The following is a 15,293-nucleotide window of genomic DNA, read 5'->3' as shown; positions in this document are numbered from 1 at the left end:
CATAGTGTGCAGGGATGTTAAGTTTAAGCCCGGTAAATGCAGGGTTACTCCAGGGAGCTGGGTCTAGAGGGTATGCTCTTTGGGACTGATTGGGCTGAATGTTGTCGTTCTGCGCAGTGGGGTAGTTAGGTCACCGGTGTGCAGCTCAAGTAGAGAGGCAAGAAAGCTGCAGAACCACTCGATGCAGGGATATGTGACCTCAGTCTCAGGCAGTCACCAGCAAAGAGCAGGGCTGTGAGTATCTGATCACATCTTGCTGCATGTTCCTTTGTTGCATCTGGTGTTTGTGTGGCATGAATGTTACTTCCATTATTCAGCCCAAGTCTGGATATTGTCCAGATCTTGTTGCACATCAAGGCCATTAGTTTGGTTTTGGCTTTGGAACAGAAGGTGCAGGTCTCAGTTCTGAAGAATCATGGATTGAGTTCAAAAGCAAATTTTAGTTTTCTCCCAATGAGAGAGCTAAGCTTTAGTTCAGGGAGCCATTTACTCTGGCTGAAGTGGATACCATTGACCAAGGCAACAATGTTTAATCTTGGAATGGGAAAAGGCAGCAGTTATCACTCTGCACTCCAGTCCTGCATGGATCAAACTCATATTAAAACAAAAACAAAACCATCTGACATGGTGGCTCAGTGGGGTGCACTACTGCCTCACAGCGCCAGGCACCTGGGTTTGGTTCCACCTAAGAGAGACAGTCTATGTGGACTTTGCATGTTCTCCCTGTCTCTGCATAAGTTTCCTCCGGCTGTTCTGGTTTCCTCCTGCAGTTTCAGTGGATTCGCCATACTAAAATGCTTATTGCATCCAGGTTAGGTGGCTTAGCCACGGGTAATGCAGAGTTATGGGGATTGGGGTCTGAGTTACGTGCTCCTTGGAGGGTCAGTGCAGACTCAGTAGGTCAAATGGTCTTGCTCTCACACTGTAGGGATTCTATGATACTATCCCTAAGCAGATTACGGAATTGCTGTTTGTGGGAGCTTGCTATGCACAAGATGGCCGACATGTTTCCCACCTTAATCCAGCAATGGGATGAATGTCTCAGAATCGGTATAAGCTATTTAGGACTGAGACAAGGAGACATTGAATGGTGAATCCTATAAATGCTCTACCTCAGCAGCTCAGTCAATGAGCAAGACAGGAAGCAATAGTTTTCTGCGAATTAATGGATTTGGGGTTAGGACTGCAAAGTGAAGTTGAGGTAAAATGTCAGTTGGCAGCTCAGATCTTCTATACTGTTCGATTCCATGAATCTATGATCAGCCATGATCACAGTGCGTAGCAGAGCAGGGGCGGAATGCCTTCTCCTGCTCCTATTTCTGATGTTCTTCTCAATTTGTTTGCCCTTCCCCAAAACTGTAAAAGCACACAACCCGGGGAGTTAAAATCCCGGGGTCTCCAACACGATGATCGAACTGTCTGCCGAGTCACTGGGGAATCTCCCTTGGCAACACTGAGATGTGTTTTGTTCAACTAATTGCCTTCCACCCACACAAATAATGTCAGCCATAAATAAAATTATTATGCAACAGAAATCTATTTGCGCTGCTTGTAGCTGTCTCCTGTCAGTTCACTCGTATTTCACAGTCCCGGCAGAGCTGCTTTGCTCTTTATGCAACAAAGGAACATGTAGCAAGATGTGATCAGATGCTCACAGCCCTGCTCTTTGCTGGTGACTGCCTGAGACTGAGGTCACATATCCCTGCATCGAGTGGTTCTGCAGCTTTCTTGCCTCTCTTCTTGAGCTGCACACCGGTGACCTAACTACCCCACTGCCCGGAACGACAACATTCAGCCCAATCAGTCCCAAAGAGCATACCCTGTAGACCCAGCTCCCTGGAGTAACCCTGCATTTACCGGGCTTAAACTTAACATCCCTGCACACTATGGGGTAATTTAGCATGGCCAATCCATCTTAACCTGATTTGGAGATGCCGGTGTTGGACTGGGGTGTACAAAGTTAAAAATCACACAACACCAGGTTATAGTCCAACAGGTTTAATTGGAAGCACTAGCTTTCGGAGCGATGCTCCTTCATCTCCACCTGATGAAGGAGCGACGCTCCAAAAGCTAGTGTGCTTCCAATTAAACCTGATGGACCATAACCTGGTGTCGTGTGATTTTTAACTTTGTACATCCTAACCTGCACATCTTTGGACTGTGGGAAGAAACCGGAGCACCTGGAGATAACCCACACAGACACAGGGAGGACATACAACCTCCACACAGACAGTCACCTAAGGCTGGAATCGAACCCGCATCCCTGGAACTGTGAGGCAGCAGCACTGAGCCACCATGCCAACCTGCATCAGATAAGGTGCTAACCTTTCTCAGACAGACAGAAGATGGAGTCCATCAATAGTCGCTCTTAGAAGAACATTGACAACGGGACTTAGCCCTCTCCCCACCCTCACATGCCTTGGCCTCAACCAACAGGACACGCAGCTCGTTATTGTTAGTGGGATCTTGCTGTGCATCAGATTAGCTGGTGCAATTTCGATACAGGCATTAGTGCCACTGGAGACAAACAACTGAAATCATGGAAATCTAGATTCCCCAAAGGTTATGCCTGAGGTTACCCTGTTTCTGCACAGTGCCCTCCCCTCATAGTAAACCCCACAATGTTTGGGGAGGAAAGTCAAAGAGGCAGGGATTGGAGATGGAGGCCAGATTCCTAACTCTCCTTGGGGCAGAAACAAGGGTTCTGAAGGAGCATCACAGCAGAGTCAAAACATTAACTCTGTTTCTCTCTCCACACGTGCTCCCTGACCTACTATCCCTAGCATTCCTTTAAAAGTCCACATTGACTGGCCCTAATTAACTCAGTTTTCTGCATGGTCTCCATACATTCAGCAATTTCCAGCTCTATTATAGAACCCTAGTCCTTCATGGTTATTAAACTGTTGTTCTGAAGGTGCCTGAGAGTGTAGGTGCTGAAAGATCGTTTCCATTGCTCAGAGAATTAAAACATACTGCAGAATCTCAGCATAACGGGCAGACATTTAGGACCAAGCATGTTGGTTCAGTGGTTAGCACTGCTGCCTCACAGTGCCCGGGCCCAGGTTCGGTTCCAGCCTCAGGTGACTGTCTGTGTGGAGTTTGCACATTCTCCCTGTGTCTGCGTGGGTTTCCTCCCTCAATCCAAAGATGTGCTGGTTAAGGTGGATTGGCCATGCTGAAATTGCTTATAGTGTCCAGGGATGTGTACATTAGGTGTATTAGCCAGGGGTAAACGTAGGGGAATGGGTCTGGGTGGATAACTGTTTGGAGGGTTAGTGTGGACTTGTAGGGCCAAATGGCCTGTTTCCACACTGTAGGGGTTCAATAAGGAGAAATGCCTTTATTTGGATGATCGTGAACCTTAAGGTTTCTCTACCGCAAACAGTTGTGGAGTCCCTGTCACTGAATACATTCAGCTCAGGACAGACAGAGTTTCACCCTCACAGGGAATCATGGGATTCTAAGAGTGGGCAGGAGTATAGGAGTACAGGTGAATTTGCCTGCACCTCCACACACATTAGTTACTGCATCCGTTGCACCCGATGTGGTCTCCTCTACATTGGGGAGACAGGCCGCCTATTTGCAGAACGTTTCAGGGAACACCACTTGGACACCCGCACCAGCCAACCCAACCGCCCCGTGGCTGAACACTTTCACTCCCCCTCCCACTCTGCCAAGGACATGCAGGTCCTTGGCCTCCTCCATCGCCAGACTCTGACCACATGATGCCTGGAGGAAGAGCGCCTCATCTTCTGCCTAAGAATCATCCAACCACACGGGATGAATGTAGATTTCTCCAGCTTCCTCATTTCCCCTCCCCCCACCTTTTCTCAGTCCAAACCCCCGGATTCAGCACCGCCCTCTTGACCTGCAATCTTGTTCCCGACCTCTCCGCCCCCAGCCTCTCTCCGGCCTATCACCCTCACCCTCACCTCCTTCCACCTATCGTATTCCCAGCACCCCTCCCTCAAATCCCCTCCCCCCTGTACCTTTTAGCTCAGCCCGCCTGGCACACCAGCCTCATTCCTGAAGAAGGGTTTATGCCCGAAACGTCGATTCTCCTGCTTCTCGGATGCTGCCTGACCTGTTGTGTCCTTCCTGTGAATGTGCCTAATTAGCACCCTCTTATTGCCCTTATTGCTTTTTGCTCATATTCTGATATCTTCCCATTTCCCTAATTTCACATTTTTAATTTGCCTGTCTCGTTATGTTTACCTCTCTTTTTTTAAACCTCCCTTTTGTCAGTCCAATTCACTGCCAAAGGCTAATTGCACTCCCAGCAAGTTATGTTCCACATTACATACCAAATCGGATCGGAGGGGTATTGTCTCTGGAGCATCGGAGGCTGAGCGAGTGACCTTATAGAAGTTTATAAAATCATGAGGGTGAATAGACATGATCTTTTCCCCAGGGTGGGGGAGTAGGTTTAAGGTGAGAGGGGAAAGATTTAAAAAGGACCTAAGGGGCAACTTTTTCACGCAGAGGGTGGTATGTGTATGGAATGAGCTGCCAGAGGAAGTGGTGGAGGCTGGTACAATTACAACATTTAAAAGGCATCTGGATGGGTATATGAACAGGAAGACGATTTTTGAAAGATTCGTAGCTCAGGTTGAGGTTCAGGGTGTAAGTTTGCTCACTGAGCTGGCAGGTTTGATTTCAGATGTTTCGTCACCATGCTAGTGAGTCTCCGGTGAAGGGCTGGTGTTCTGTCCTGCTTTCTATGAATGTGTCTTGGTCTCTTAAGGTGGATGATATCATTTCTGGTTCTTTTTCTCAGAGGCTGGTAAATGGGATCCAATTCGATGTGTTTATTGATGGAGTTCTGGTCTGAATGCCAGGCCTTTAGGAATTCCCATGTGTGTCACTGTTTAGCCTGTCCCAGGATGGATGTGTTGTCCCAGTCAAAGTGGTGTCCTTCTTCATCTGTATGTAAGGATACTAGTGAGAGAGCGTCATGTCTTTTGGTGGCAAATTGATGCTCATGCATCCTGGTGGCTAGTTTCCTTTCTGTGTGTCTGATGTAGTGTTTGTTACAGTGTTTGCTCGGTATTTTGTAAATGACATTCGTATTGCTGGTTATTGTTATAAGATCCTTTAGTTTAATCAGGAGCTGTTTCACTGTGTTGGTAGGTTTGTGTGTTGCCATGATGCCAAGGAGTCAGAGTGGTCTAGTAGACATCTTCGAGGTGTCTTTGATTTATGGTAATGTGGCTAGAGTTTCGGGGCGTGTTGTTTCTATCTGTTTGGGGTTGTTGTTTAAGAATCAGTGGACTGTGTTTATTGGGTACCTGTTTTTCTTGATTACGTTGTACAGAAAATGTTCTTCTTCTGTTCATAGTTCCTGGGTGCTACAGTGTTTTGTGGCCCATGTAAATAATTCCCTAATGCAGCTCCATTTGTTGGTGTTAGGATGTTTGCTTCTCTAGTTAAGGATCTGGTCTGTGTGTGTTGCTTTCCTATAGATACTGATCTGCAGTTCTCCATTAGCTGTTCGTTCCACTGTGACATCTAGGAAAGGGAGTCTGTTGTTGTTCCCCTTCCCCTTTATGAAATTTATGCCAGTAAGGATGTCGGTTAGATTCCCTCCAGTAAGGAAACAGGCCCTTCGGCCCAACAAGTCCATACCAAACCTCTGAAGAGTAACCCACCCCAACTCATTTCCTTACATTTACCCCTGACTAATGCACCTAACACTATGGGCAATTTGGCATGGCCAATTCACCTGACCTGCACATCTTTTTTGGACTGTGGGAGGAAATCCACGCAGACATGGGGAGAATGTGCAAACTTCACACAGTCAGCCAAGGCAGGAATTGAACCCTGGTTCCTGGGCGCTGTGAGGCAGCAGTGTTAGTCACTGAGCAACCGCGTTGTCGATGATGTTGTAGATTCCCTCTAAATTGTTCTGTTTTGTGATGACAAAGGTGTCATCCATGTAGCGGACTCAAAGTTTGGGTTGGACCATGGGGAGAGCTGTTTGTTTGGGTGTCTGCATTACTGCTTCTGCTAAGAAGCCTGATATTGGTGATCCCATGGATCTTCTGTTGACTTGTTTGTAGGTCTTGCCATTGAAGGTGAAGTGAGTAGTGAGGCACAGGTCCACTAGCTTAAAGATGTTGTCCTTGCTGATGGAGTTGGTGCTGTCTGGTGTTTGTGTCCTTGGTTTGTCTCGCAGTGCAGTCAGTGTTTCCTTGGCCAGGTTGATGTTGATGGGTATGAATAGGGCTGTTATAGCAAAGGAGACCATTATTTCGTCTTCGTCTATCTTGGTGTTTTTAGTGATGTTCAGGAATTCTGAGGTGGAGTGGATGGAATGGCATGAGCCTTCTACCACTACCATACATCAAAGACATATCGGAGATGACTACCAGACTACTCCGACCCCTTGGCACCATGGTAGCCCACAAGCCTACCAACACACTGAAACAGATCCTGATGAACCTGAAGGACCATGTACCAACAACCAGCAAAACAAATGTCATTTACAAAATACCCTGCAAAGATTGTAACACACACTACATCGGACACACAGACAGGAAACTAGCCACCAGGATACACAAACACCAACTAATCACCAAAAGATATAACCCACGATCACTAGTATACAGATGTATATACTTACATACAGATGAAGAAGGACACCACTTTGACTGGGACAACACATCCATCCTGGGACAGGCTAAACAGAGACACACATGGGAACTCCTAAAGGCCTGGCATTCAGACCAGAACTCCATCAATAAACACATCGAATTGGATCCCATTTACCAGCCTCTGAGAAAAAGAACCAGAAATGATATCACCCACCTTAACAGACCAAGACACATTCATAGAAAGTGGGACAGAACACCAATGCTTCACCAGAGGCTCACTGATGATGTTACCTAGCATGGTGACGAAACATCTGAAATCAAACCTGCCAGCTCAGTGAGCAACCTGACTAGGAAAGGTTTAGAGGGATATGGGCCAAGTGCTGGTAAATGGGACTAGATTAATTTAGGTTATCTTGTCGACATGGATGGGTTGGACTGAAATATCTGTTTCTGTGCTGTACAGCTCTATGACTCTGAGTAGGCCATTTGGCCCCTTGAGCCTGTTCTGCTATTTGATAAAGTCATTGTCTTCAGTCCCTGCCCTAAGTTCTATTTTGTTCCACGTTTTATGAGGTAACATTTTACAAATGATCTTGTCACCACTGTTTCTGTAATTTTAGTTTTGTCACTCCCAACATAGTGAGATTACATAGTAATGAAAGAAAGACTTGCATTTGTATAATGCCTTTCATGAACCCTGGAAGCACTTTGCAGCCAATGAGCACTTATTCTACTGAGTAGAATTTCAGAAACCTGACAACCAATCTGCCCAGAGTCAGCTCTTGCAAACAGCAATGTGGTGCAGTCTGAATCATGTATGAAGGATGGAAGTCTTGTGGTGCAGAGTCATGTCCCTGACTCTGAGCCAGAAGCCCCGAGTTTGCATCCCACTACGGGACTTGATGATCAAGTGGACTAATTTACAACGAAGCATGTAGAATTCTTAGGGGACTTAACAAGGTCAATGCTGAGAGGATGTTCCCCCTCATGGGAGAGTCCAGGACCAGAGGGCACAGTCTCAGAATAAAAGGGGCAATTTCAGACTGAGATGGGGAGGAATTTCTTCTCTCAGAGGATTATGAACTCCATGCCATGGAGAGCTGTGGGGCAGAGTCCTTGTGTATTTGAAGGCTGAGATAGATACTTCAAGGGAATCCATGGTTACGGGGAAAAGGCAAGAAAGTGGACATAAGGAATACCGATTAGCTGTAATCCTATTGAATGGCAGAGCAGGCTCAAATGGCCTACTTCTGTTCCTATCTCTTATTATGTTATGGTGTTACAACCAAGTACGTTGACTATCAACTTGCTAATCCTTCCAATGCATATCAACTGCAGGCAGTGAGAATGCTGAGGATTCCTGGTGAATCCTTGGTCATCCCACAGTGGAGGTCATGGTGCTGTGGGTCAGACTGAGAACTGAAGAAGATTAAGGGTTAAGTTTTGACCAGGACACCAGGGATTCTGCTCCCCCCCTCCCCAACCCCCAGTCCATGATAGCACTGTGGAATATTTTATTCCCACTTGAGAGGGCGCAGAGAGTCTCCATTTAAGATTACATCTGTGGTTGACACTAATGTTGCTCCCCAGAGCGAGTGTTTGACCCAGCGAACACCTTCTTGTAGCAGCAGATTGTTGGACCTGACACTGTAATTATCTGCTCCAGGGTCGGAATGGAAAGGGAAGTATTTACGTGTGGGCCTCTGGGGACGGGGGCAGCTATGACGACTGTAACTGTGATGGTTATGCATCGAGCATGTGGACTATCTCTATCAACTCGGCCATTAACGACGGCCGAACGGCGCTCTATGACGAAAGCTGCTCCTCAACTCTTGCCTCTACCTTCAGCAACGGGAGGAAGAGAAACCCAGAGGCTGGTGTGGTGAGCACTGATATTATTGTCTCAGTCACGCTGTTTGACACGGAGCAGCAGCTGCTCCTTTGTCGGGGGGGGGTCTAATGCTTTCAGAATGCTGTGGCTGCCATTCAGTGATATGTGTAATTGATATTGCTGTTCTATCGTTGAGTGTGCAACAGAGAAGCTGCCTAATTAAATAAATGACCTAATTATCTCTTTCCTTTTCCCCACAATTGTTTTATTAAAGGCAACAACTGATTTGTACGGTAATTGCACTCTCCGTCATTCTGGGACATCTGCTGCAGCACCAGAAGCCGCTGGGGTTTTTGCCCTGGCCTTGGAAGCAAAGTATGTATGATGTACTTCATTTGGCATGTTCCCTGTGCCACTTTCCATTGTGCTTGTGACAATATGTAAACCATGTTGAACGTTGCTTCATATCATGTGTGTACCATCCACAAGATGCTGTTCATCAACGTACTCAGGTTCCTCCTAAAGCACCTTCCAAACCCACCACCCCTTCCATCCAGAAAGACAAGGGAAGTAGATACATGGGAACAACCTCCCCCCCCACCCCCCCCCATATAGGTGACATGGTGGCTCAGTGGTTAGCACTGCTGCCTCACAGCGCCAGGGACCCGGGGTCAATTCCTGCCTCGGGCAACTGTCTGTGTGGAGTTTGCGCATTCTCCCCATGTCTGCGTGGGTTTCCTCCGGGTGCTCCGGTTTGCTCCCACAGTCCAAAGATGTGCAGGTCAAGTGAATTGGCCATGCTAAATTGCCTGTAGTGTTAGGTGCATTAGTCAGGGGTAAATGTAGGGGAATGGGTCTGGATGGGTTACTCTTCGGAGGGTTGGTGTGGACTTGTTGGGCTGAAGGGTCTGTTTCCACACTGCAGGGAATCGAACCTATATGTTCCCCTCTGAACCACTCAGCATCCTGACTCAATAATATATCGTCATTCCTACACTGTTGCTGGGTCTAAATCCTGGAATTCCCTCCCTAAAGGCATTGTGGGTCTACCTACAGCACATGGACTGCAGCAGTTCAAGAAAGCAGCTCACCCCCACCTTCTCAAGGTGGAGCTGGGGAACGGGCAATAAATACTAGGCCCAGCCAGCAATGCCCACACCCCATGGATAAATAGAATGTAAATTATACTGGTTCATAAATGCTGTGTGATATATATAGTGTCATAGTTAGTTAAAGAGTTAGATAAAATAACTTACTATCAATGTCAACTACAGCAACAAAAGCAGAAGTTGCTGGAAAAGCTCAGTAGGTTTGGCAGCATCTGTGGATAGGAATCAAAGTTAATGTTTTGGGTTGAGTGGCTTTGCCCAGAGCCTGATTAGTATACAGTTTTGATATATACAAACTGGGGGAACCCATTCATCTCCTCACACCTGTTCCATTCCAATGGAGCATTGGTTACCTGTACCACCACTCCTGCACCCATCTTGACTCCATATCTAGTAATACCCTTTCACCAATAAAATAACAACTTGTTTTGGAAACTGATAATTGACCTATACTCTGAACAGGTTTTGGGGAGAGAGTGGGATGCCTGGATTTCTCTTTGTATGAGTCCTAACAGCATGGTTTGAACTCCAAGGTTATGCCTGCTTTGTTCTGGGCTCATGCCCCACAAGAGGAAATGGTTTCTCTACCTACCCTATTAAATTCATGAATCATCTTAAACCCCTCAAATATCTGATCTCTTGATCTTCCGACCTCATCCTGTCAGGCGTGCCAGTACTTGGATGAGACAGTAGACTATATTCCTGCCTTGATTTGAAATTGATCCTTGGAGCCCACACTAATCCTGTACTCTGACATGCTTCACATCACTGGGAATAAAACTTCACAAAGCAAAGATGAGCAAAGGATATTGCTCATTTGAGATCATGAAAGACGAAAAGCAAGATGCCTTTCTATGGTTATGGATGGAGGATTTCCTGAAACATTAAACAGTGTTAATCTGTGGAATTCCCTGCCCAGTGAAGCAGCTGAGGTGACCTCGTTGAACCTTTTTAAACCAAAGATAGACAGATTTTTGAAAAGTAAAGGAATGAAGGGTTATGGTGAGCGGGCGGGTAATTGGAGCTGAGGTCACGAATGATCTTATTGAATGGTAGGGCAGGCTTGAGGGGCTAGATGGCCTACTCCTGCTCCTTATACATTGGATTGTATGAAATGCAGCAACCAATTTGCACATAGCAAGTTCCTATACTCAGAAATGTGCTCATGTTTTTATGATGATAATTATGGGATAAATGTTAGTCAGAATTTTGGGTGGCACGTCCCTCCAACCTTCTTCAAAGGGTCCCAGTTTAACAGCTCACCCAGATGGTAGCATCTGCAACTGAGCAGGACTCCTCCTGTGTTACACCAGGGTGTTAGCACTGTTTTCTCAGTTCAAGTCTCTGGAGTGGGATTTGAATCGGGAAACCTCCTGACTCCAAGAGGCAAGTGTTACCACTGAGCCTGAACTGACGTTTGACTTCCTGTGGACAAGGTTCACTCCAAAAAGAGAGATAAGGTGAATACACTCAGAGTCATACAGCACGGAAACAGACCCTTCAGTCCATCTAATCCACACTGACCACGTTCCCAAACTCAATGAGTCCCACCTGCCTGCACTTGACCCATATCCCTCCAAACATTTCTTATTCATGTAGTGAATGAATATTTCTATTCATTATCGAAAAGTCTTAAAATGTTTTAACTGTACCTGTATCCTCTGAAAGTTCATTCCATACACAAAACCACTCTCTGTGTAAATAAGTTGCCCCTCATGTCCTTTTTAAATCTTTCTCCTCTCACCTTAAAATTAAACCCCCTAGTTTTGAATTCCCCACCTTAGGGAGAACACATCTGCCATTCACCATATCTACAACCCTCATGATTCTATAAACCTCTATTAGGTCACCTCACACTGGGGCTCCTATGATCCCATCAAAAAGCCCCAGCCTTTTCTTCAAACCTCAGACACCCTCCTTTCCTGGCAACATCCTGGTAAAAACAACAAATGCTGGAGATCACAGTGGGTCAGGCAGCAACCATGGAGAGAGAAAAAGCTAACATTTCGAGTCTGGATGACTCCTCATCTTCATCTGATGAAGAGTAACCTAGACTTGAAACATTAGCCTGCTCTCTCTCCATCTTTGCTACCTGACCTGGTGTGATCTCCAGCATTTGTTGTTTTCAGTACAGATTCCAGCATCTGCAGTTATTTGCGCTGACACCCTGGTCAATCTGTTCTGATCCCTCTCCAGCTTAACAATATCCTTCCAAAACAGGGAAACCTGAACGGGACACAGTGAGGACTGCAGATGCTGGAGATCAGAGTCGAGAGTGCGGTGCTGGAAAAGCACAGCAGGTCAGGCAGCATCCGAGGAGCAGGAGAATCAACGTTTTGGGCATCGATGTATCATCGATGAAGCCCAAAACGTCGATTCTCCTGCTCCTCGGACGCTGCCTGATCTGCAGTGCTATTCCAGCACCACACTCTCAACAATACTCCAAAACAATAGTTCATATTGAACTAAAATGTCTATTGCGCATGGATTAAACCATTTTACATTTCTTCAGGATGTTTCATCTTATTGCAAACCTAACTGCATGATTTGCGATTGACAACAGATGGGCAAACCTCACACTATTTCCCCGCTCACTTTGCAATTTTTGCTCCACAGTCCCACTCTGACTTGGCGAGACATGCAGCACCTGACTGTCTTGACTTCCAAACGCAATCAACTGCACGACGAGGTGCACAAGTGGAGAAGGAATGGCGTGGGTTTGGAGTTTAATCACCTCTTTGGTTACGGAGTGCTCGATGCTGGAGGGATGGTTAAAATGGCCAGAGACTGGAAGACAGTTCCTGAGAGGTTCCACTGTGTCGGAGGATCAGTGCAGGAACCACAGTAAGTGGTAACTTACATAATTCAAGGACACTTAAGACTTACCTCCAAGAGAACGTAAGACTTTATGGTGACTGGAAAGGGCTTCTCATGCTAGCCAATTCACCAGGGCTTGAGCCCAGAATCCAAGTTTGGCAAACCCAAAGCAGGACTGAGCAAGTGCTGCTCTAGCACCAGTGCCATGTTGTGGTCGATACCATTAACCAGCATAGCTGTCTGCTCTCTCAGGTGAATGTTAGAAAGAAAGGCCTCTATTTCAAAGAGAAACAGGGAAGTTATCCTTGTGTTCTTGACAATATCTATCCCTCCATCGGCAGCACTGAACTGGAATGGGGCAGTTGTTCCAATAGTAAGATGAACCTGACAACACTGCAGACTGCGAACATGTGGAGGTCCTGGCTAACTCCTCGGCAGTTGCCCTGTAAGTTGAAACCTGCGATGGGCAATTGACACCATCAGGAATCCTCCCAGACAGTTGGAGACTCAGAGACTTTGGAGGTTTCTGACTCAGTGGCCTGCCTAGAATATTAAAGCCCATTGCAGCTCTTGGATAGCCAATAAACTGATTCCCCTAATGTTAACACTGACACTCCCCCTCCCCCAACCACTTGATCCCTCCAGATTCAACCATCAATCCCCTTCCTCGTCCCCCACAGATAAGACACAATCCCACCTGCCTCCTCCCATCTCTGCTGAATCCTACCCAACCTCACCCCCAGCTCCATCCCCCTTCCCAATCATTCCCCATCTCCACCTAGTTCCTGCAGCCACTACATGACTACATCCCTACTGCCTATGAACCCAACACCTCACCCTCCCATCACACTCTGACCCGAACACCCACATCCCAGCCCAGAGACCGGGTTGCTATAATAGCCCTCATTTACCCGCTTCTGATATCTGCCCTGTGTACCCACCCATTTACTAGTCACAACCTAATCCCCATCTCTCCTCTGCCAGCCTTCACCTCTCACATACTTTCCAAACCCTTTTTCTGAAGGTTTAAACACTGCCCTCGTTCAGATGCTCCCTCATCCCAGCATTGCGCAATCTTCATGGCAGGGTGGTTAGTCAATGGTCTTGTGGTTAGGGCAGTCACAGGTCACCGCTAGACATTCCCTTCAGTCTGTTGAAATTATATACATCACATGGGAATGCATGTTCATACAATCCCAATGGACCCAGCACACGATATGTAAAAGGCTTTATAAGCAATGAGGAGCTGAAGGAACAGGAAGATAACTCACCTATGTCTTGAGGGTCTGGAATGTGTTGCTTAGTCACCATTTAAAGTAACAACATCATTGAGGATTGAGACAACAGTTCCATTAGGAGAGATTGAGATGAACATGTGTGTATCCTCTGGCTGCATGCTATGTCAAATCTTCTTTGCTGTATTTGAATGGACTGGAGATTTTTACCATACAAATGCCAACTTTTTTTTTAAGAATTAGACTCCCTACAGTGTGGAAACAGGCCCTTTGGCCCAACAAGTCCACACCGACCCTCCAAAGAGTAACCCACCAAGACCTATTCTCCTATATTTACCCCTGACTAATAACCCCTGAAGAAGGGCTCATGCCCGAAACGTCAATTCTCCTGCTCCTTGGATGCTGCCTGACCTGCTGCGCTTTTCCAGCAACACATTTTCAGCTCTGATCTCCAGCATCTGCAGTCCTCGCTTTCTCCCTGACTAATAACCTACAGTATAGACAATTTAGCAGGGCCAGTTCACCTAACCTGCACATCTTTGGATTGTGGGAGGAAACCCACGCAGACACGGGGAGAACATGCAAACTCCACACAGACTGTTGCCTGAGACTGGAATTGAACCGAGCTCCCTGCCACTGTGAGGCAGCAGTGCTAACCACTGAGCCACCACCCCAACCATCTTCAACAAGAAAGAATCTAATCTTTGTCCTTTTATATTCTCTGGCATCGCCATCACTGAATCCCCAACAATCAACACTTCTGGGGGTTTACCACGAATCAAAAGCTAAACTGGACCAGCCATATAAATACTGTGGTGAGTTTTGAGAAGATTTGTTAATCAGGTTGAGGTTCTGGATGTAGGTTTATTCGCTGAGCTGGAAGGTTCATTTTCAGACGTTTCATCACCATACTAGGTAACATCTTCAGTGAGCCTCTGGATAAGCCTCTGAAGGCTCTCTGAAGATGTTAGGCAAAAGTGGGTACTGCAGATTTTGGAGATTAGAGTCAAGATTAGAGTGGTGCTGGAAAAGCACAGCAGGTCAGGTAGTATCCGAGGAGCAGGAAAATCAACGTTTTGGGCAAATGCCCCTCATCAGGAATGATGAAGGGCTTTTGCCTGAAACATCGATTTTCCTGTTCCTCAGATGCTGCCTGACCTGCTGTGCTTTCCCAACACCACTCTAATCTTGTCACTGATGATGTTACCTAGTAGGGTGACAAAATGTCTGAAAATGAACCTTCCAGCTCAGCGAGCAAACCTACATCCACAAATACTGTGGCGATAAGAGCAGGTCAGAGGCTTGGAATTCTGAGGCAAGTAACTTACCTCCTGCTTCCCTAAAACGCTATTTAAAAAGAGTGTAATGGAATAGTTTCCACTTGCCTGGAAGTGTGCAGCTCCAAAAACACTCAAGAAACCCAAAACCATCTAGACCAAAGACTGACTGGGACCAGACCAGCTCCTACAACATTCACTAGCAGCAATGTATACCATCTATGAGATGCGCTTCAACAATTCACCTATTATCCATTGACAGCACCTTCCAAACCCAGAACATCCACTATCTAAAAGGTCAATGGCAACAGATACATGAGAACTCCACCCACTCCCAGTCACACATCATCCTGATTTGGAAATATGTCACTGTTCCTTCAGTGTCACTGGGTCAAAACCCTGGAACTTCCTTCTCCACAACAAGAGAGTGT

General features: G+C 46.5%; 1 protein-coding gene across 2 annotated transcripts in view; it reads left to right on the top strand.

The window, feature by feature from the left end:
- Positions 1-15,293, top strand: part of pcsk2 (proprotein convertase subtilisin/kexin type 2) — a 103,562-nt gene that overhangs the window by 84,900 nt on the left and 3,369 nt on the right. For both annotated transcript variants that reach the window (XM_072581529.1, XM_072581528.1), the window contains 3 exons: positions 8,260-8,475; positions 8,699-8,799; positions 12,150-12,377. In XM_072581529.1, the coding sequence (XP_072437630.1) occupies positions 8,260-8,475; positions 8,699-8,799; positions 12,150-12,377 (545 nt within the window). The remainder of the gene's footprint in view (positions 1-8,259; positions 8,476-8,698; positions 8,800-12,149; positions 12,378-15,293) is intronic.

This window comes from Chiloscyllium punctatum, chromosome 11 (genome assembly GCF_047496795.1).
Source record: "Chiloscyllium punctatum isolate Juve2018m chromosome 11, sChiPun1.3, whole genome shotgun sequence".
NCBI classification, from domain to species: domain Eukaryota; kingdom Metazoa; phylum Chordata; class Chondrichthyes; order Orectolobiformes; family Hemiscylliidae; genus Chiloscyllium; species Chiloscyllium punctatum.
This window is presented reverse-complemented; position numbering and strand designations above follow the sequence as displayed.